General features: G+C 45.9%; 1 protein-coding gene across 1 annotated transcript; it reads left to right on the top strand.

Moving 5' to 3' along the window:
* Positions 1–353: 353 nt before the first annotated feature.
* PRDM14 (PR/SET domain 14) lies at positions 354–17,371 on the top strand. The gene is made up of 8 exons (XM_060128409.1): positions 354–411; positions 1,681–2,404; positions 2,964–3,017; positions 3,110–3,267; positions 4,467–4,737; positions 9,348–9,550; positions 14,678–14,779; positions 17,144–17,371. The coding sequence occupies exons 2-8, from the start codon at positions 1,705–1,707 to the stop codon at positions 17,369–17,371; spliced, it is 1,716 nt and encodes a 571-aa protein (XP_059984392.1). The 5' UTR covers positions 354–411; positions 1,681–1,704.
* Positions 17,372–22,434: the final 5,063 nt, after the last annotated feature.

Raw genomic sequence — 22,434 nt, 5'->3', positions numbered from 1 at the left:
AACTGTGCCGGACCCAGAAAGCGGGGGGCGCGCGCTCGCGGCCGGGGTTCTGGGCAGGGTTTGCAGAAGTGAGGAGTTCGGTGCACGACCCCCTGGGGAGCGGAGCGAGTAGCGCGTCGGCCAATGGCCGCGGTGGGCGGGGAGGAGACTGGCCTGGGGACGTGCGTGGGCCGCGCGTCGCTTCCCCACCCTCGCGCTCTCTCGGTCCCGCGGCCCCGCCCGCCCGTCGCCCACCGCCCCGCCCGCCCGTCGCCCACCGCCCCGCCCGCTCGTCGCCCGCCGCCCGCCGCCCGCCCACCGCCCTCTTAAAACCGGCTCAGCCCTGCGGGCCCGCCCGAAGCCTACCGGTCCCGAGCCCGCGCCGCCTGTCTGCGGCCCGGTGGCGAGCGCTCCGCCGCTGCGCTCTCGAAGGTGGGTGCAGAGCCCGGCGCGCCGCTGTGGCCCGGGGCTGTCGTTCGCCGGGGTGGTCGGGAAGCGCCGGCAGCGGTCTCTGGCGCAGTTCGTTTTGGGGGGTTGTTTTGCCCTCTTGGAGCTTTTACTCCTTAAGCGGCTTTCAACCCCAAGTCGCAGATCCTCGGGGTGAGGGAAGGCCAGGAGCGGAGCGCCTTTGGGGGCTCAGGAGGAGACGGGCAGATGCCTTCGTCGTGGCTGACCTCTTCTCCTGACACCGTGTTCTTTAATTTCTGAGTCACGACCCTGCTTGCTTTTCTTATTGGGCTCATTGATCTTGCCCTCAGGACCCGCCGGCTCTGAAGGGGCTCCATCCCCCAGCCTTGGTGAACTTATGTCCATCAAAACGCCGTCCTTTTGGGGTACGGGCGGCGGCGGCGCAGGGGCGGGAGCCTGCTCTTTCCCACCTGGCCTGGGGCTCGTCCTCGCCCGCTCCCGAGAGGCGACCCCAGCTTCCCTAAGCCCCCAGGTGGGATGACGAGTTTCCCGAGGGACTTGCGGGAGGTAGCGGGACTCGGCCCACGTGGGGAACCCGCGCTGGCTGCGGCGCTGGGAGGGAAGCCGAAGGCGGTGGCCTACTCCTCCTGGCAGCCCGGACCGCCCGGGTCCTCGGGGTCAGACCCGGGCTTCGCAGCGGGGCAGCCTCCCCCGACCTGCCCCCGGGCTGGGGGAGCGCGTCTCCTGTGCGACCCAACCCGGGCCCTGGTCTCTGCCCTCCCTGCTAGGGACCCAGGACTGCCTGAAGCTGCTGCCCGCCCCCAAGCTCGGTCTTGCGCTCGGCTCCTGGCTCCGGGAGTGGGAAGGCCCTGCGGCTCCGACCACCCCCACCCCGGAAAAGAGGATGTTGGGGACCGGGGTGAGGGCGGAAGAGGGAGCTTGAAACGGATTTGGCAGGAGCGGGGTTGGGGACGGATGTAGAGAGTGAGTGTTGGAAACGAGACCTGCTAGGTCAAGGCGTGCTTGGAGAGGGAAGGCAAAGGCGACACGTACCTGGAATTTGGAGTCGGGCAGAATCCCGACAGATTTTCGTTTTAGTTTGTTTTGTCTTTTTGGGGGCGGGTTGTTTGTTGCCGTTTTTGTTTCGTTTGCGGGTAGGTCTTGAGGGATCGAAGTGGGAAGTTTATCCGATTCCCTCCGACCCGGGGCTGCCTCGGGCGGTGGAGGCTGGGCAGGCAGGAGCCGGGCGCAGCGCCCCGCGCCCCTCACTCGGCCGCGCTTGCTCTTCCGCAGACCCGCCGCGCCCTGTGGCCCGGGATGGCTCTGCGGCTGCCAAGTGAGGCCGGACCCCAGGACAAGGGGTGCTACCCGCCCGACAGGCTCCAGAGCAGCCCCCAACGCCTGGCCGCCTACTACCCGCCTTTCCAGCCCTACAGCCACTACGGGAACACCCTAAGCGCCGCGGAGGAGGGTTTGCAAACTTTCCGGCAGCTGGAGGCCCTGTCCACGTCCCCGTCTCTGTCCCCCTTCGCCTTCCGGATGGCGCCTCCCTTGCTGAGCCCCGGCCAGGCCCTGCAGAGGGAGCCGCTCTACGACCTGCCCTGGTACAATAAGCTGCCGTCGTGGTACCCAATTCCCCACCGCCCCAGGGAAGTGCCGCACTTCCCGAACGGCAGTCGCGAGTTTACAGGCGCCTCCAGTGAAGACGCGGGCCCCGCTAGCGGCCGTAGCGACGGTGGCCAGTGCTGGGGACCTGAAATTTTCGTGCCGCCGCCCCCTGTGGATGCTTCGCTGTTCCCTGAGAGGCCGAAGCCCTCCCAGCTGTTACCGTGCTCCCCCAGAGAGCGCTCTGAGGATGGCCCCAAACTCGCGAACCAAGTCGGGAAGGCATCTCACCGTTACCACTTCACCCAGGAAGACCTGCACTTAGTTCTCTACGGGGTCATCCCCAACCCTCAGAACTCAGCCCGCCTGCACCACGCGATTTCGGGCCTCCTGGTCCCCACAGACAGCTCAGGTAAAGGCAGTCCCCATGATCCGGGACTTGGGGGTGCGGGTGGGAGGCGGGAAGACAGGTGAGGACGGGAGGGGGCAGGGGCGCTTCCAGGTGGGTCCGAGGCTGTGCGAGTCCTGCAGCGGAGCGTATGTGCTTCCATCAGAAGACGGAGCTGAGAATGGCAGGCTCACCTCCGAGACCCTATTTGCTTAACCGCATGACACCCAAGATTGTTTTAGTGAGAAGAGAAACGGTTCATGCGGGGCGGGCTGATCAGGCCGGCTCAGATTCTGCCGGGATGTGCAAGGTATCTGGGAGTCTCAAAATCAGCATTATCTCTGATCCTCAAGTTCCTTAAATTTGCAAACGGGGTTAATTACAACATAACCCACTAGGGTCGTTTTGAGTCTCATGTGAGAAATGGCGTATGTAAAAGGAGCAGGAAACCTAGAAAGGACAAGTAAACATCCAATTCGGGATAATGGTGAGCTCCAGGGAGTGGGGAGGACAGCGCCGTATGAAAGCATTTCATAATACATTTTTATCGAAAAAATAAAAATTTAACCCTGTCTTTTTCTAGGGTCTGGTTCTCTTCCTCGGACTCTGGATAACAACTCCCTTCAGCTACCAGAAGGTAGGCAGGGCTTCTCGGCTTGGATTTCTTTTCCAGCACAAACGCAGTCGGTTTCCTCACTGGCTTTCTCTCCTGCCCTGGGTCTCTCCTAGGTCTCTGCCTTGGGCACACGAAATTCGGTGAAGTGGCACATTTTGGTGTGTTCTGCAGTAGCCCTGTCGCCAAAGGAGTCAGGTTTGGGCCCTTTCAGGGTAAAGTGGTCAACACCAGCGAAGTCAGGACACACGGAGACAATTCCCTGATGTGGGAGGTAAATGTGTTTGTGGCGGGTTGGCGGAGGGAGGTGGGTGGGAGGAAACCTTGGCCTCTGCCCCTCTGGGAGACCCCTGGACTGGGAGAGGGGGCCCCCTCCGGGCAGTAATCTGCTGACTTGTGCTGCCTGTTTTGCAACATAAAGAGAAAGAAAGGCAAGCTGTTCAGTCCCTGAGGATAACCTCTACATGGATTCTGTGTAATTTTGGGTGGCTTAAGGCATTTTCCTCTGAAGATGAGCCATGGAATATACATTTAAAGAGTTAATACATTGGGTTATATTTATAGACAAAACCAAACACTTTAAATATTACAGAGTGATGCTAAGAATATGCCAGAAAGGACTAAGATCAGATTTAAAATTTTCGACATCGTTTATCTAAAGAGGATTTTTAGAAAACTGATGCTCTAAACTCTGTTTGCGGCAGGATGGTAGGACTGCAGTGCGTCAGAATGTATCAGGTTATCGCCCCTCGCCGTGGATTTCTACATCAAGGAATATAGTTGAGGAAAGTAATCTGAAATCCAGACTTCACGGGGCTGTTTGCAATAACAAAACATTGAAGACTGTAGAATTGCCCACAGCAGAGAAAGAATTAAATTATGGCTCCATCAATACACATGAAAACTAAATTGAGATAAAATACTAAACTAATTGGTTGTTTTGAAGTGGTGGAATTAAATGTAACCTCCTGTTTCCCTTACCTCTGTTTATGAAACTAATATATGCTCACTCTAGAAATCTGGAAATCGAGGAAGTGATAAAAGTAAGAATCTTTTTAAAATGTCACACCTACCTATAGAGGTCTCTTTAAGCTAATAAATCCATTTAGACTCAATCATATTGATAATAAATATATTCAGTAGGTCAAGTGTGAGTTTTGAATTATATATATATATATATTTTTTTTTTTTTGGTGGTACGCGGGCCTCTCACTGCTGTGGCCTCTCCCGTTGCGGAGCACAGGCTCCGCACGCGCAGGCTCAGCGGCCATAGCTAATGGGCCCAGCCACTCCGCAGCATGTGGGATCCTCCCAGACCGGGGCACGAACCCGCGTCCCCTGCATCGGCAGGCGGACTCTCAACCACTGCGCCACCAGGGAAGCCCTTGAATTATAAATTTTTAATAAGTAAATTTATTTTCTAGGTCAGACCAAAAAAATGTGCATTTCCAAACTTCGTTTGATTTCATTTAGATCTTTGAAGATGGTCATTTGAGCCACTTTATTGATGGAAAAGGAGGTGCAGGGAACTGGATGTCCTATGTCAACTGTGCTCGTTTCCCCATGGAGCAGAACCTGGTTGCAGTCCAGTGTCAAGGGCAGATCTTTTATGAAAGCTGCAAGGAGATCTACCAGAACCAAGAGCTCCTTGTGTGGTACGGAGATTGCTATGAGAAGTTTTTGGACATTCCCATGAGCCTGCAGGTCATAAAGCACGGGAAGCAGACGTCTGGGCCCTTGGAAGGTGAGTGCACACTTTCGCCTCACCCAGTGAGGCCGTCTTAGTGGAAGGACTGGGCTCTTTCTCCGACTCAACACCTTCCTGCAGCCTTTCCACTTGCTTGTGGAACTTCTCCCTCCCAACACAACACTCAGAACACAAAACTGAGGGCGTCTCTCACCAGCTGGGCATTACCCAGCTGGAGGAAGATGCCCTCATCTTTCCAAACCTGCTGAAGCTACTCCTCTTCACCAGTGTACCTCTTCTTCTACCCCTTCACCCGCTCCCAGAGAATAAAATACAAGTGAAATAAATGGATGCAACCTCTGCCTTAGGTGAGCCAGCTTCTGATTCATCTCTGCTGAGGCTCACACAACTCAGGAAGTGTAAGCTTTAGAGCACTGTTTTTCAAGTAGTGGGTTGCAGTATCTTAGCAGGGTGGGGGATTTGGTGGTAGAGACCAGTATTAAAGAAGAAAAAAAAAGAGAGAGAGAATAAGAATAAAATAGGATAGAAAATATTGATGTGAATCTCATTTAAATTAAGGTTTTTGTTTCAAATGGATGTGTGCGAACTGGGTCTCAAGTATAAAATGTGTTTCTTATTGTGGGTCTCAGTCAACTTTGGGAAGCATGGAGCTAGACTCTCGCTCTCCAATTTTAATGCGGGTGTGAATATCTGGGGACCTTGGAAAGTTGCAGATTCTCATTCAGGGCTGGGACCTGAGATTCTGCATTTCTATCACATTTTAGTAGAAGGCAGCTAGAGGACTACCAGCCCACTGTCTGGGAACGAGCCTCTGGAATTTGCATTTTAAAAAAGCCCTTTGAGGGCTTCCCTGGTGGCACAGTGGTTGAGAATCTGCCTGCCAATGCAGGGGACATGGGTTCGAGCCCTGGTCTGGGAAGATCCCACATGCCGCGGAGCAGCCTGCCCCGTGAGCCACAATTACTGAGCCTGCGTGTCTGGAGCCTGTGCTCCGCAACAAGAGAGGCCGCGATAGTGAGAGGCCCTTGCACCGCGATGAAGAGTGGCCCCCGCTCGCCACAACTAGAGAGAGCCCTTGCACAGAAACGAAGAGCCAACATAGCCATAAATAAATAAATAAAATTTTTTTAATTAAAACGAGCAAAATTCCTTTAAAAAAAAGAAAAAGCTCTTTGAGCGGTTGATTTTTATATCTGCAAAGGCCTGGGAACCACTGATCTTATAGGTGGGACCAGACAAATGCAAGTTACTGTAATATGTGTAATCAGATAGAAGACCATCTTATTATGTTAGAGCAAATGTCGTAAGTAGCAGGTAAAAGAGAATGTGAATTGCATTCATCACACTGCAGTGATGGTCTGCATGGAAGTCTCCCTGCTAGACCGAGACCCTTCAGGGCAGGAGACAATTCTGATAAATTTATTTATTTATTTATTTGGCTGTGTTGGGTCTTCATTTCTGTGCGAGGGCTTTCTCTAGCTGCGGCGAGCGGGGGCCACTCTCCATCACGGTGCGCGGGCCTCTCACTATCGCGGCCTCTCCTCTGCGGAGCACAGGCAGGCTCAGTAGTTGTGGCTCACGGGCCCAGTTGCTCTGTGGCATGTGGGATCTTCCCAGACCAGGGCTCGAACCCGTGTCCCCTGCATCGGCAGGCAGATTCTCAACCACTGCGCCACCAGGGAAGCCCAGGAGACAATTCTAAACACTTTAATAGCACCTGCTGTGGATCCCCATGTGCATTGAAGGAAGGAGGAAGACTGGGCTAAACTGGGGAAAGCTGCTTAGGGATGTGGTGAATAAAGGATGAGTTAGGCAGGGAGAGGCAAGGCAGTTCAGGCTTGGGGAATAGTGAAGCCAAGGGCAAGGATGTGTTCACCAGGGATCCAGAGGTGACTAATGAGCAGTCTCTTTCTAGAAGGCAAATAATGAGGGGCTGTTGAACTGTTCCGGTGAACTGTCTTCTCACTACCCCAATAAATGGACGGACGGCATGGGGTGTGCCTGAGGGTAAGATGGCAGGATTCTCTTGAGTCTGGACCTCACAGTCGCCCCATACTTGGCGCCAAACCAAGACTTTTTGGTCACTTCCAAAAATGTACCAAGTGCTTTTTTGAAAGAAAAGTGGATTTGAGAACGATACATGCTTGATAACGCAAAATAGAATCGGTATCCTTTTGAAAAATTATTCAGCACTCTGCATCAGAGTCGTTAAAATGTTCATAACCTTGGATATATCAGTAACGTATCAGTAATACTCTTCTGGAAATTTATCTTCAGGAAATAGTCCAAAAGGAAAAGCTTTGTCCACAAGGATGTTTAATACAGCGTCACCCCTGTTTGTGAAAAATCACGAACAACCTAAATGCCCAATATTAGAATAATTAAGTAAATGATGATATATTAACATGGAATAATATACAGGCATTAGAGATCCCGATCATATCAGCAACAGGGCCTGCAGTTATCCGTGCTCCACTTCTGAACCAAATTATATCCGAGGCTTATTGGCACTGTTAACGATGATGTGTAAATATTTAGGATAACTTGTGGCAGAGAACTTGTAAACAACTCAATTGGTTGGGAAGACTAATGGATAAATTCATTTGTTTTCTGTTAATAGGAATGTTTGGGGATAGGATGAAAAGGAAAGAAAAATCAAAATTCCTCTGTCCTCTCAAAAGAAAGGTCTTGTTTTCAAAGGCTTTTGGTGAGGCTTGGTGGGAACCTTCCCCTTGAAGGTCTTGAGTGGGAGGGAAGGGCCTGGGCCCTATGTGGGCGGGTTATTTGAGTTTGCAAACCTGCCAAGTGTGTTTTGGGGGCTGAGGGTGTGGAATGTGTAGACAGCTCTCAATGGTTACCAAACTCTGTCTGAACGGTGTGTCTGTAGTGGGGCAGAGAGCATAATTTTTGGTATCGAGAAACCCCTTGGCTGAAAAGACTGAGATGGGAGGCAGGAAGAGGGAAAAGAAACAGGACAAAATTAGGTTAAGATAAATTTCCAAGGACCTGAGCAGAAAACGGAGGCAGCCGAAGCCTAATTAATTAGTCAGGGTGAGGGTGCTCTGTCATTTCTGCCTAAGTGGTGGTTCTTATGCAGATTTACTACCGAGCCCTCATTCTGAATTCTGGTGTGCCTTCATGCTTTGATTTGTAAAGATCGCTGACCCTGTCTTGTAGACCCCCTCTTCCTACCCCAGGAAGCAGGAAGGCCAGGTATTTCTAACCAATGAAAATTCTAGCTCCGAGCAAAAACCATCCCAGCAGGGAGATTCTGAGAGTATTAGCACCTCAATGAAAGCGATAGACAAGACTGGGCAATGGATCTTCCTGATGTTGGTGGTTGCCTTCCTGGTTATTTACTTAATAAAATGATTTATTTCCTCAGCCACCTGTTAAACATGCCTGGGACGCAGTTATCAACTAACAGAACCCCCGATGGATAGCTTCCCTGCTGTTCCGATGCTAACTAAAAAGATTTCCACCTTCACACTCTTGCATATACTCACTCCTGGCTGTTCTCTGCCTCCCTGGGGCCAGACAATGAGGTTTCAGGGATGCATTCACAGTCAAAACCACTTTATGCTCTGGAATCCAGAGTGTCCTCGGCAGGGATGCTTTTGTAGGTGGCCCTGGTCCTCTCCCCTTCCCCCAATACATAGACACCCCTGAGCCTGGCACCTCCTTTGCTAGAGTCGGCTGAACCCTCTCTAACCTCTCCCCCACCTCTCTTATAAAAATGGGTTTACCTTTCTCAGTCTGTCTCTCAGTGATGGTATCACTTGTTGATAAGAAGTCAGTAAGTGTTAAAGTTAAATTAATCATCACAATAACCCTATGTATTAGTTCCAGAATCTTCCTTAAAAGTTCAGAGAAGTAGACTATAAGCTAAAAGGGCACCTAAGGCTTCGTAAATGGGGTCAAATGGAACAGAACTCGTGAAGCCTGGGGAGAAGCTATGGGTGTCCATCAGGGTCCTGGGTGAATGGCTTTGAACTTGTAGCTCTCAGGCCGATCTGAAAGGGACAAATACGGTAGGTATTTGGTATGTGAACCTTGTAAAGAATGCCAGTCAGGAACTGTAGGACTGACCTGCTCGTAAACAGGGCCAGAGGAAGGGCTTCTTCAACACATATATTTCGGGAACAAAAGGTAAGAGGACCTATAGATTAAGAGATTGGAGAGACATAGCCTCTGTGGACAACACATAGGCTTTGAATCCTACATTGAATCAACTGACTGTAAAATAATAAAACATGTATGCATGTGTGTACGCACATAAATATATATGTTTCTATTAAGGAATAAGGGTTGACTGTTTAGGTATGACAATGGCATTATGGTTATGCATTTTAAAAAGTCGTTATCTATTAAAGATCATGGTTTGAGATGTTTATGAACCAAGTGAGAAATTAGTGTTAAAAAGAATCCATTATGAAAAAAAAATAATCCCTTATGGAGGGAAGTCACATAAGTGAGTTGGTCATTGTCAAAGCTTGGTGTTTGGGCACATGAGGGCTTATTCCATTATTTTGATTTTGGTATATGTTTTAAATTTTTTGTAATAAAAAGTTGTAAAAATCATCTTGAAGAAAATAAGAATGAAGGAAGGTAGCTGACCGAGCGACTTATCCCCCTGTGTTTGACAGAGTCTGCAGAAGGGTACAGGTGTGAAAGATGTGGAAAAGTATTTACCTACAAATATTACAGAGACAAGCATCTCAAGTACACCCCCTGTGTGGACAAGGGTGACAGGAAGTTCCCCTGTTCTTTATGCAAACGGTCCTTTGAGAAGAGAGACCGGCTCCGGATCCATGTCCTTCACGTTCATGAGAAACATCGGCCTCACAAGGTAAGAGTCGGGGCGGCGAGTGACCCTGCCCTTCGCTTCAGCACTCTGCTTTCATGCTACTTCCCCAAACCCCTGGGTGAACACCGAGGGCCTCTGCGTGCATGTTGCTGGGACACGACACCAGGTGGGAAGATGGGACAGGGTGTCTGAAGGAGGTGACAGGGCTGTGGAAGAGCAGACATGAACTAATGCCATGACACCCGGGTGTGAGGATGGAGGTACATGGTAGACAGGGACAGAGGAAGGGTGTCCTTCTACCTGGACACGTGGGTTATGAAAGGCCTCGTAGACAGGTGGCCGTGAGAAGAATCTAGGACAGTGGAGTGTCTGGTTTATATCTTAGATGGGGTTGATTGGCTGGGGTGGGGGGCGTTCGAGATATTCCAGGTGGGAAAGACCCTGGCCTGTGGTTTTAGGTAGCTACACCTTCTTCCATGATGTGTGCAATGTTCTGTTGATTTCTGCTGTACAGCAAAGTGACTCAGTTATATACATTCTTTTTCATATTCTTTTCCATTGTGGTTTATCACAGGATATTGAATATAGTTCCCCATGCTGTAGAGTAGGACCTTGTTATTTATCCATCCTGTATATACTAGTTTGCATGTGCTCATCCCAAACTCCCAATCATTTCCTCCCCCACCTCCCCCTTGGCAACCACAAATCTGTTCTCTGTGTCTGTGAGTCTGTTTCTATTTCCTAGATAGGTTCATTTGTGTCATATTTTAGATGCCATATACAAGTGATATCATATGGCATTTGTCTTTCTCTTTCTGACTTACTTCGCTTAGTATGATAATCTCTAGGTTCAATGTGCAGGCATATTGATAGTTACAGGCGAGGATGAAACATGGGCACAGCCCAAAGGATGGATGGCCTCTATGCCATGCCAAGGATTTTGTAAGGCAGAAAAGCAATGGTGGATTTAGGGAGTCGTTTTCCACCATTCTGGATACCTGGTGGCTCTGCCAGGCTTGGTGTAAGAAAGTGCTGACTACCACTGGTCTTAATTAGGAGAAAGAGGCTGAGGCTTGGGTACAGACAGCCTCGGGTTGGACTCCTGCCCTGTCAGGACTCCTCCAAGCCCCCAGTTTTCTCCATTTAAAAACAGAGTAGTCATCATAAAACTGCTCCTGTCTCTCCCCTCCTGTTCACAGTGAAGCTTCTGGAAAAATCACAATTACTGGACTATATAATCCTGTAAAATCTGAGTATTTTTACAATTATCATGTATTTTTGTAAGAATATTTTTTTTAAATATTTTAATTTATTTTTATTTTTGGCTGTGTTGGGTCTTTGTTGCTGCACGTGGGTTTTTCTGTAGTTGTGGTGAGCAGGGGCTACTCTTCGTTGCGGTGCGCGGTCTTCTCACTGCGGTGGCTTCTCTTGTTGCGGAGCACAGTCTCTAGGCACTCGGGCTCCGCAGTCGTGCCTCGCAGGCTCCAGAGCGCAGGCTCAGTAGTTGTGGCGCACGGGCTTAGTTGCTCCACGGTATGCAACTAGAGAAAGCCCACGTGCAGTGACAAAGACTCAACACGGCCAAAAATAAATGATAAAGTAGTGGTGGGTCTTACAGTTGGTGAGATGGAGCATTTAAGATATTTGTTGGGACTGCTGCAGCCAGATCAAAAGATGTCTGCTTAAAAAGCAGAAGCTACAGGATTAGATTTGTTTGTTTTGTTTGGTTTTGTTTGGTTTTTTGACCACAGTAGAATGCAGGAAAAGGTTATCTGAGTCAGGTCAAGAAATATACACTAGAACGTTACGTGGGTCATTTTAAACACTGAGGACAATGGTGGGTCTTGGACTGGGGTTCAAGGAGAGGAGCCGTAGGAAGTACTGCTGGCTTTGAAATCGGGGGACCGTAGACCAGGAGGTCCAGAGATGACAGGAATGATGAGAAGAGGTGTAAGCTGGTAGTAGTAAAGTGAATGTCTTGGGCTTCCAAAGAGGAGAGGTCTGATGGTAGAGTGGAGGGATAGTAATTTTATTTTATTTTTTAAACTATTTATTAATTTATTTTGTCCACGAGGCATGCGGGATCTTAGTTCCCTGAGCAGGAATAGAGCCTGTGCCCCCTGCAGTGGAAGCTTGGAGTCTTAACCACTGGACCGCCAGAGAAGTCCAGGATAGTGATTTTAAAAGGCTATAGATAAAAAAAAATAAAATAAAATAAATTTTTTAAATAAAAAAAAAAGGCTATAGAAGGGGGTACATCCTCTTATACTGAGTGTTCCTGAGAGTTCTTAGTACAATATTTCTCTTTGCAAACTCTCCCTGAATGGTGTGATCCTTTATCATGACCATAAGTACCATTTAAATGGTTTCAAATCTCTAGCCAGAATTCGGTCCTGAGCCTGAGGACAGAGTCCTGTCCCAGCTGCTCTTACGACATCTCAACCTGAGTTTCCCCGGCACTTCCCCTTCCTTCGATATGTTCAGAAGACTGAGATTTTCTTCTTTTATCTTTACTGCTAAACATTTTTTATTCTCTTTTAGTTTTCTTTATTTCATATACTTTAATTTGAGTACTTAACTTTCAAGATGATAAAGTATATTTAATTTCTGCAGGAGCCCCAAATAAAACGTTTGATTTAATTTGAACAGGAAAAAAAAAAAAAGCTCAAGTGAAACAGACAGGCAGAACTTCAGATAAATGATTTTTTAACAAGATCAGCTGCTAAAAGAGAAAAAAATTACTGATTTAAAATATCAGAAGATGTTGGGTGTATAACCAACAGTGAAAAACCTTGTATTATCCTCCTTCCAGCGTTTAAAGCCTAAACAACCTCCTTTTCACATGATTTGTCAGGCAAAATTAATGAATAACACAAAATAAAAATATCGGAGGAAACCCTTGTAGTCTATCACAATGACTATAAAGAGCTCATACATAGATTCAGAATGTCAGTTCTCTCCAACTTTTTGAAACACCTGACCAATGGAGAGAGGGCTTTGTTTTTTTCAGAAGGTGTTGTTTCTTTTCTCCATGACTTGTTCAAATTGATGCCAGACTTTAACTTTCTTTGTATTTTGTCTTTGACTTCCTTGCAAGCTTTTGTTTTTGCTAGGATTTTTAATTGCAAGTGATAAGTTTAGTTTCTTAATTATATAACTTGTATAATATTTACATTCTTGAAATTATAATCATTTCTTTTTTAAATCACATTCTGATTTGAATTTGTTCTGATTTGAACCAGTTGCTCCTTAGGCCTGTAAACTGTCATATTTGGATATCTTTCATTACTTTCCTTAGTTCCACTGATTGTTCTATGCCACTCTTTCTCTTTCTTGATTTCTCTTTTTATATTACTGGGGCATGTCTTCAAGTAATCGTTTTTAACAGTGCACAGTGAAACATTTTCTGAGTCCTTCGAGGATATTTTACTCACATACGTCTTTGATAGTTTGGCTGGATATGGAATTTTAGATAGGAATAACTTTTCCGTAGAATTTTTAAAGAATCATTTCTTCTACCATTTGATGCCAATCTGGTTCTTGTTTCTTTGTAAATAACCAGTCTTCTGCTTTGTGAAAATTGTTCTTTAACTTTTGAGTTCTGAAATTTTAACAGAATGTTTTTTTCTTTCTTTCCTTTTTTTTTTTTTCTTCCTGCTTTGTAATCAGTAGAAGACAAAGTATTCTTTCCACCTGAAGGCACAAGTCATAAGCTCAAAGGAATTCTCTTGTTCTTTCCTTGGCTATTATCTGTCTTCGATTTTTGCTCTCTCCTGGGATTCCTTTTAGCCAAATGTTAGGTTGAATCTACTTCCCTGTACTTGACTTTTAATTTTTCTTCATCTGCATTCTCTGAGAGTTCCCGAACCTTAATTTTTATGTCATGTATTCAGTCTTTAGCAGTCAACTGAGTCTATTACATACAGCATTTCTATTCTATACTTTTCTGTTGTTTATTTTTAATTTCCAAGAACAGTTTCATGTTCTAATTGCTCCCCTTTTATAATTGATCTGTTCTTTTTGCAATATGAACTTCAACATCTGACTGTTTTTGCTTTAGTAACGACAATACATGCTCATTATTAAAACGTCAAGTAGTAAAGAAAAATTTAAAAAGATTTAAAATCCACCCCAGAGGGCTTCCCTGGTGGCGCAGTGGTTGAGGCTCCGCCTGCCGATGCGGGGGACGCAGGTTCGTGCCCCGGTCCGGGAAGATCCCACGTGCCACGGAGCGGCTGGGCCCGTGAGCCATGGCCGCTGAGCCTGCGCGTCCGGAGCCTGTGCTCCGCAACGGGAGAGGCCGTGACAGTGAGAGGCCCGCGTACTGCAAAAAAAAAAAATCCACCCCAGAATCTCACCATCTAAAAATACCCAGGCTCTCGTTTGTGCCCATAAGGACACATGGGGAACAGGGTCCAGAAACACAATAGTTTCCTTTACTTGGTTCAGAATTCCTGAGAAGATTGGACAGAAGTCGTCAGGGTCAAGAACACAGAGAAATGACAGGAACTGTTCACAGCAAGTGGCTGTACCACATGCTCTCACTGGCCCCCCAAAATATTACCCTTTTTTTTGTAGGTACATGTGTTGAGTCATCTGTCACCTGTATTGCCACTTTGGTCTACATATTCGTCCCTACCCCCACTAGATTGTTCCTCCTTGTCTCTAGCAGAGTGTTGAGAGGTTCTCCATAAATACTTGTTGAATTAATTGCTGGGGGCTTGCAATTTACTCACAGCCTTGTGAGGAAGGCAAGACAGGTATTTTTTGCCCATGAGGAAAATTGGGGAGACAAAGATTCCGAGTTTTAACTGATTTGTTCTGGTCACACAGCTACTTGTTGACGGAGCAGGACAAAGTCAGGCCTCTGTATACACTGCCGTTTCACATCTGAAGCAGCTCACTTAACCCGAAGACTTCAGACGAATTGCCCTAGTCACAGCAGGCTCTGGACCAGAACCCATGCTGCCAGGTTCTTCCCTGTAGTCCCGGGATGCCTTTCTCCCGTCTCAACTAGACCCTCAGCCTGGGTCTGCTTGATCCTCTGCCTACAGATGTGCACAGAATAAGTACAATAGTTAGTTCTTCCCCCCCAGATAAATATAATGGTGAAATAAACTTGTTAAAGGGAAGACGTGGTTGCAACTATATTTTTCTTTTTCGTTTTAGTGTTCTACGTGTGGGAAATGTTTCTCTCAATCTTCCAGCCTAAACAAACACATGAGAGTCCACTCTGGAGACAGACCCTACCACTGTGTGTATTGTACAAAGGTAAATGGAACCTTCTTTTAAGGGATCTGCCTTGAGCCCTGATTGGGTGTCCATGGATAAGAACTTGTAGCATAAACCCTAGCTTATAAGAGTTCCTGATAAATTAGTTCATTGTCAGCCCATCCCCAATTTCCACCCCCCAGATTATACTCCTGTTTGCTTACAATGATCAGATGCCACCTACTACTGCCAAATTGGCATCTAGGGCATTTGTCATGGAATAGACCCTAAGTTTACAGGAGCCTGATGGTAGCAGACATGATTATGCAGTCTTTCAAAGTACAGACTCTGGGCTTCCCTGGTGGCGCTGTGGTTGAGAGTCTGCCTGCCGATGCAGGGGACACGGGTTCGTGCCCCGGTCCGGGAAGATCCCACATGCCGCGGAGCGGCTGGGCCCGTGAGCCATGGCCGCTGAGGCTGCGCGTCCGGAGCCTGTGCTCCGTAACAGAGAGAGGCCCGCGTACCGCAAAAAAAAACAAAAACAAAAAAGTACAGACTCTTACATGCTGCTGATCTAAATTTCTAGAGCAGTTTTGCTGAAGTGGCATCTAATCTTCATTATACAGAATAATAAGTGATAAAAATGAAGAGATAAAGACGTGGTTAGGGGTGGCTGGGCTAGAAACAAAAGTCTGACCATGCCTTAAAAATATTATACTAAAACACCTCATGTTCTTTTTTGATGAGACACATCTGGGCTGTCCATTGTGTACAGTGTAGCAAAATGGGGCTAAGACATAAGTAGGTCATATGGAGCCAGCACAGACCTAAGGAGGGTGGCCCTGGGTTTCTATGGATGAGGAGTCTATCCTGAGGGGTGAATGCTCTCCCGCAGGATTTCCAGAGCAGGCTCAAAATATCCCACCGCCCCTCCTCTTTCTGGCATTCTAATTCTGATCCTCACCTTGGTCTTCTGGCCAACCTGGGAATGAGAGGTGCCCGAAGAGGGGACTCAGCGCACTTGGGGCATCAATGAGCTGTTTGGCGTTCTGACTTACTGTCACCTAAGCTGATGGAGACTGTCCTTGTCTGGGTGTCCTAGACACCTACACCTTGTGCTCCTTACTGAGCAGTGGGCCAACCCCATGCGTGCCCAGCCCCCCAAATCCAAGGTCACTGGTTGAAGCCGGTGTTTTGTATCTCTGTCGATGGACCCCCAATAAATGGAGTCATTACATCGCTAATAAATACTTGAAAGTGACAAAGGTCAGAGCAGAGTATTGAATTAGGGGAAAGGTTATAAATAAGGGAAAGAAAAGACAGGTAAAAACAAAGTACTTGGGACTCTGAAATGGTACTATTTGGCCATTTTTCTAAGAACTAAACTTGTAACCACCATACAACCCAGCAGTTGCTCTCCTGGGCACTTATCCCGGAGAAATGAAGGTCTATATGTTTATACGAAAACCTGTACACAAATGTTAATAGCAGCTTTATTCATAGAAGCCCCAAACTGGAAATAACCGGGATGCCTTTCAATGGGTAGGTGATTAAACAGACTGTGGTTCATCCACACCATGAAATACTCCTCAGCAATCAGAAAGGATGAGCTGTTGTACACAAAACAACCTCCGTGAATCTGCGGAGAATTATGCTGAGAACAGCCAGTCCCAAAAGGTCACATACTGTATGCTTCCCTGTAAGTGACATTCTTGAAATAACAAAATTATAGAAATGGAGAACAGATTCGTGGTTGCCATGGCTTAAAAGTAGGAGTGGGAGGGAACTATGTGTGGCTGTCATAGGGCAACATGAGGGTCCTTGTGATGGAAACGCTCTGTATCTTGACTCTGTCAATGTCAGTATCCTGGTTGTGGTACTGTCCTATAGACTTGTAAGATGAAACCACTGGGGACAACCGGGTAAAGGGTACACAGAGTCTCTGTTGTTTCTTACAACTGCATGTGAATCACGATTACCTCAAAAAGTTTAAGTTAAAAAAAAAAGAAGAAGAAAGAAACCAATAAGGTACCCATTTATGCAAAGACGTTGGCCAGTATTAGCTACTCCTTCTGTAATTCAGTTCATCTTGGGGTGTGATCCCAGGACCACCTGCTTAAATGCAGTTTCTTTATTACCCCAACGGGTGTATTCATCGGGTCAGTCTGCATTTTTGACTAGACCCCCAGGTGATCTTAACCATTGAAGAGCCACTGTTCTAACCAGTGACATGTCCATCGTGTCCTTTTTTATTAAGGCTACACCTGTTGACCGAGCGTGCCCTACAGCATTAAAGCCCAAGGTTCGCTGAATGGAGAACCAAGGGGTGACATAGGATCGGTAACGGTGAACTTAACCCCTTTCTCTCACTGGTTGTCCAGCTGATGGAAGTTTACTTTTTCTCCTGCTTTCTGTCCTCTGCAGAGGTTCACTGCCTCTAGTATACTCCGCACACATATCAGGCAGCACTCCGGGGAGAAGCCCTTCAAATGCAAGTACTGTGGTAAATCTTTTGCATCCCACGCTGCCCACGACAGCCATGTCCGACGCTCGCACAAGGAGGATGACGGCTGTTCCTGTAACATCTGTGGAAAAACCTTCCCAGGTCAAGAAGCCTTCTACTCCCACATGAAGTTTCATGAAAACTGCTAGCCCTCAGAGAGTATGAGGACAGTGCCTCTGTATTTCTGTCTTGATATTTCTTGTTTATGGGTGTGTCTTACAAACAAATGATAGTTAGATTGAGATGAGGAACAGAATAATGGAACTGACCAAGTAGCAGAATTTACCAGATTTATTGACTGTGGTTTTAACAGCTTTCACAGAAATGTCTTTCACAATTTCTGACAAGAATGGAGTTGTGTTGAATTCACCTAGAAATAATGAAAGCTGGCTGTTAATAGGGCTTAAAGGTCTGGAAACTCAACATCAACCCTGAAAGGGACTATATTTCATTTCAGGGACTAGGAACAAAGTCGTTGATTTCACGATTTAAAAAAAGGAGGCTTTTTCTCTACTGTTTGCCTCGGGCCCGCAATTGTAATATGTCTGTGGCCGTCCCCTGTTATGTTTCTTAACAGAATAAATTCTTTAAAGATCCATTCAAGCCAGAGCTTCATTCGTATTATAACTAAGTGTTCAGACATGAATTAGGCTCCCATTTTATTTGGATTCATTTTAAAACCCTTAGTTTCTACCCCTCCCCCATCGCATGACAAACGCCTAATGTTAACAGTTTGTTTAGCACCAAACAGAATTTCTTGGAGGACACGGAAGTTACTTACTCACCCTACCATCTGTGACCTTTAACAATTGGTGAAGAAAAATTATTACCAAATGAAGAAAGGCTAAAAATTGCAATAGGCTAAGAAATAAATAAATGTATTTATAGTGCTCTAGTTTTAAACCTGATGAAGAGACAAGTGGAATATTTTTTGTAGGTCTTCTAATTAGCTGGTCCATACTAATATATAGAGTGAAAAGAAAAACGTGCCACACACATTGTCACAAGGCTGATGCAAGCTTGTGAAGAATAATCTCTTCTAATGTGCAGGGAGACAGCAGACTCATCTCACGTGGGTCACAATAGCCAACATCTATATAGAGCATGAACCCTATGAGATAGTGCCACTGAGTTACCACTTTACTGAAGGAAAGAAAGAAGTGGTCCAGCATTTGCCTCTAAGGGTCAAAGCTAGGTCGTCCTGACTCCAAAGCCCAGCCTCTTAATGAATCAGTTATGCTCAACTTATGAATCCTGCTAAGAAAAGAGCATTATTCTGTTGACTGTGCCATTCTTCCCTACTTTGGGGCAAGCAACAACAAACTTTTAGATATTCACATGGAAAATCGGGGACCAGAATAAAACTGCGCCGTAGGCAAGCGTAGCAATGCAGCTACCAGGCCACATCCCTAGCCGTGGTTCTATTGACTGCCTAGGATTTTTCTTCACCCTTTATTCGTGGTCCATGTCTCTCCAAATGGAGAGATTTCAATATGGAACAGATGCCCCTTCAGAGGGAGGCTCCTAGCTGCGGCAGAGTCCTTTGAGAAAGAGATGTAGTGCCGGTGGAAAAAGCAGTGACAGATTTTTCTCTGGGGAATGCCTGACTGTGGTGACTAGGTCTGAGTAATGTATCCTAATGGGAGTGTGCCCTGTTGTTTCAGGACTGTTTTAGTTCGTGTTAATTAAGTCAGAACAATGGTCTTTTGAAAAGATCAGGGCTCAGCCTGTGGTTAGGCAGCCTTTATTTGCCTGCTAGTTCAAAATACATTTCTTACTATGTATGGATTTGAACGTTACTTTAAAACCAAATAGTAAAGCGAGACCTCAGGAACTGGTGTGATGCCATTTTTTTCACTAGTTGAATAATTCAAATTAACTACTTTGTTCTTTGAACCAGAATGGTAATAGAGGAAGGTAAAAAAAATTTCTTTTCCTCTTTTCTAGCAGTAATTCCAAAATGCTTGCATGCCAAATAATACCTTAGTATGTGGATCACGCATGCCCACACTAGCTGGAACGCTTCGGACATTTTTATTTAATCTGAGCTGTTTCTACAAAGTTTTGGTCATATTGACCGGGTTACATATATCACTTTTTGTTTGGGAAAATACAGTCAATTGATAACATCTTCCTTTAGTAATTACCTTTAGCTCTCTTCTGTTTATTTAAAACGTGCATCTCACCGATTTCTAAAGATGATTTAGATCAGCTTAGAACAATAAGAATAAAAAAAAAGGAATAAGACAGTTAAAGACAGACCACCACATTAAAAGAATTAAAACTTTCAGCTAATATCATTGTGTTAGCCAAACATGGTTGGAAAACAGACTATAGATTTTGGAGTTGGACGAACTGACATTTGTGCACCGTGTCCTCATTGTATAACGTTGGGCACGTTGTTTAATTTCTAAGGTTTACCACGCTCACCCATATAATAATGTAATGATTATGCCGTAGGGTGTTGTGAGAATTAAGTAAAAGCAGTGGTTTGTGTACTAACAGCATTAGCATCACCTGGGAATTTGTTCGAAAGACAAACTCTCTAGCCCTACTGAATACCTACTAAATCTGAAATTCTGGGGGTGGGACCCAGCGATGGTATTAAGGCTTGAGAACCATTGCTTTACGTAATTCATCCCTCGCAGTCCCTGCAACATAGCAGTGGGTAAAACTGCTCGGTGACTTGGCAGAATCACAGAGTGGGTCCATTAGGAGGAACCGTTAGAATGCAGATGGCAGGCGGAACTGTGCTCTTCCCAGGAATAATGGATACCCACAGAGCACCGTGGTCATTTTACTGTTGGAAACATGGAACTCTTTCTACAGCTACGAGCCTGATCGATGGAATTTAGAGACCTTCTCAAGAGGTAATCTCTCTGCTTATATTCCTTTTCCCTACCTGAGTCTATATTTGATGATAAATAGCAGTTCATTTATTACAGAAAAAAATGTACAAAAAGGGACATCTGAACCCTGGAAAAATAACGAGGCTCAAAGTAAAGTGGCATCTGTGATATTGATGGAGGTCTTAATGGGCCCTTGGGGTGTCCTTCTAGGACTCTGGACGTTGGTGGTTGCAATGAACAAAGCTATCAAAGTAGACAGATGTTTGGGACCTCTATGGGGCCTGCAGTAGGTAGGCTCGCAGGGTTATGGCAGTTAAGTCATAGCGTGGTTTGTACCCACAGAATACAAGGCAGACTGGGGTTTCGAGAAATTGCCATTCACTGTATATAGAGATAAAATCACAAATACTGTCCTACGCTATCTATTGACATGACAGTTTATACAGTATTTCTTTTTTTTTAATTAATTAATTTAATTTTTGGCTGCAGTGGGTCTTCATTGTTGTGCACACAGGTTTTCTCTCCACGGCATGTGGAATCTTCCCGGACCAGGGCTCGAACCCGTGTCCTCTGCATTGGCAGGCAGATTCTTAACCACTGCGCCACCAGGGAAGTCCTTTACAGTGTTTCATTCACGGTAGTTTTATGCATTTTCAGAATGCTTTATGACTTCTTAGGGACGGTAATTGCACTGAGCTGTTATAAGGACCCTATCCAAAATTCAGGAGAACAAATTCATATATTGAATTATTTCCGTAGAAACATTTAACTCAAATATATCACAGCACTTTTTTGTTGGTTGACATATATCAAAATAGAATAACCAAAATTATTTTGAAAGAAAATGTGTTAAATATACTGTAAAATAGAAATAAACTTCTCTCTCATTGACAATCTCTACATAAAGTATGGGAATCTCATAGAAAACAATAGTTTTCTCCATTATTTTAAGAAGTTGTATATCCAGGAAATATAAAGTACATGATGCTTCCTTTTATTGCTGCAAAGAACTTGAACTTTATTGCTTTGTGAGATTAAAGTAACGTTAACAAAAATGAATTATAATATTTTGAAATGATATTTAGCCCTAATTACAACTAGGGTAAAGAATGTTTAGGGAGAAGATTATCTCAGGATAAAATATTCTTTCACTGTCATTCTTTTTCATCTTACATTATCTCAGGATTTTTTGTGACCTCATATATTAAAAAGTGGGATAGATTGTTTTAGCATTACGTTCTATCTATAAATTTGTGTGATTTGTTTTGGATTTATTTGCAGCATAGTACTTTGTTGAAAGCTGTTTGCTATCAAAATATACCACAGGGATTAGAATTCGATTCTTGATTTTACAAACTGTTTTAAAACGCTAAGTGTGGGCTTCCCTGGTGGCACAGTGGTTGAGAGTCCACCTGCTGGTGCAGGGTACACTGGTTCGTGCCCTGGTCCGGGAAGATCCCACATGCCGCGGAGCGGCTGGGCCGGTGAGCCTGCGCGTCCAGAGCCTGTGCTCCACAACGGGAGAGGCCACAGTGGTGAGAGACCCGTGTACTGCAAAAAAAAAACGCTAAGTGTTTTTCCATTTGCTTCCATGGTGTGTTTTATTTGACATCTTATCAATTATTTATTAAATGCTAGTAAAAGTACTAGGTAAGATTTTAGGGCCAAATATGTGATTTTTCCCCCCATTCTTAACCAATTAGATGTAGCAAGACGACTGAGAGGGAAGACAGCTTGATTTCGAGGACGGAAGGATTTTTCTTCTCTTTTCCTTTGGAAACATTTTCTCAGCCTCTGATTGCCACAGGACTGTGAAGGCCTGAACCAGGGAAGGAAGCTGAGTCATTGTCTTGGTAAATTTCAGTCCTCGGGGTTATCTGATTTAAAGGTGCCAATTCTCTTAAATTGGATTTTGAAACTGGCTTCCACTAAAAATGGACAGGGTGTCTTCCAAGGTGGTTCTTCCAGGTTCTTCCTTAGAAGGCAGCTGCTATCTCTGTTTCCCCTAAACATTAAATCCCTTCAGCCCCAAAGCCCCCCGGGGCAAGCCCAGGGCAGGTCTATTCCTATAACTGGAGGGCCTGAAATCGGGGCAGCCGAGGGCTGGGTAGTTTCAAGATCAGACATGACTTACGATCCAGTCTTTTCCAATGGCCAGAGGGGAGGACTTGAAGGGCCTGGAAAGGCTAGTGCTGGAATACAGGCCCCTTTAGGCTATCCACAGCTCTGGGTGCCTGGGGGTCCTGCGTCTGAAGACTCACAGATGCCCAGGGGCGTTTTCGAGGAGAAGGGCCTTGAGCAGGGCCAGCCAGGAACGTTGCCAATGGTCAACTTACAAATCTCAAAGGCCTCCACTAGTTACC

This window comes from Lagenorhynchus albirostris, chromosome 17, assembly GCF_949774975.1.
Source record: "Lagenorhynchus albirostris chromosome 17, mLagAlb1.1, whole genome shotgun sequence".
NCBI classification, from domain to species: domain Eukaryota; kingdom Metazoa; phylum Chordata; class Mammalia; order Artiodactyla; family Delphinidae; genus Lagenorhynchus; species Lagenorhynchus albirostris.
Note: the sequence above shows the minus strand (reverse complement) of the source record. Positions and strands in the feature narration are given on the sequence as shown.

Coding starts and splice junctions, on each gene's coding strand:
- PRDM14 (XM_060128409.1), top strand. CDS start 1,705: ATGGCTCTGCGGCTGCCAAGTGAGGCCGGACCCCAGGACAAGGGGTGC. Junction 3,268..4,466: donor ACAATTCCCTGATGTGGGAG/GTAAATGTGTTT, acceptor GATTTCATTTAG/ATCTTTGAAGATGGTCATTT. Junction 4,738..9,347: donor GACGTCTGGGCCCTTGGAAG/GTGAGTGCACAC, acceptor TGTGTTTGACAG/AGTCTGCAGAAGGGTACAGG.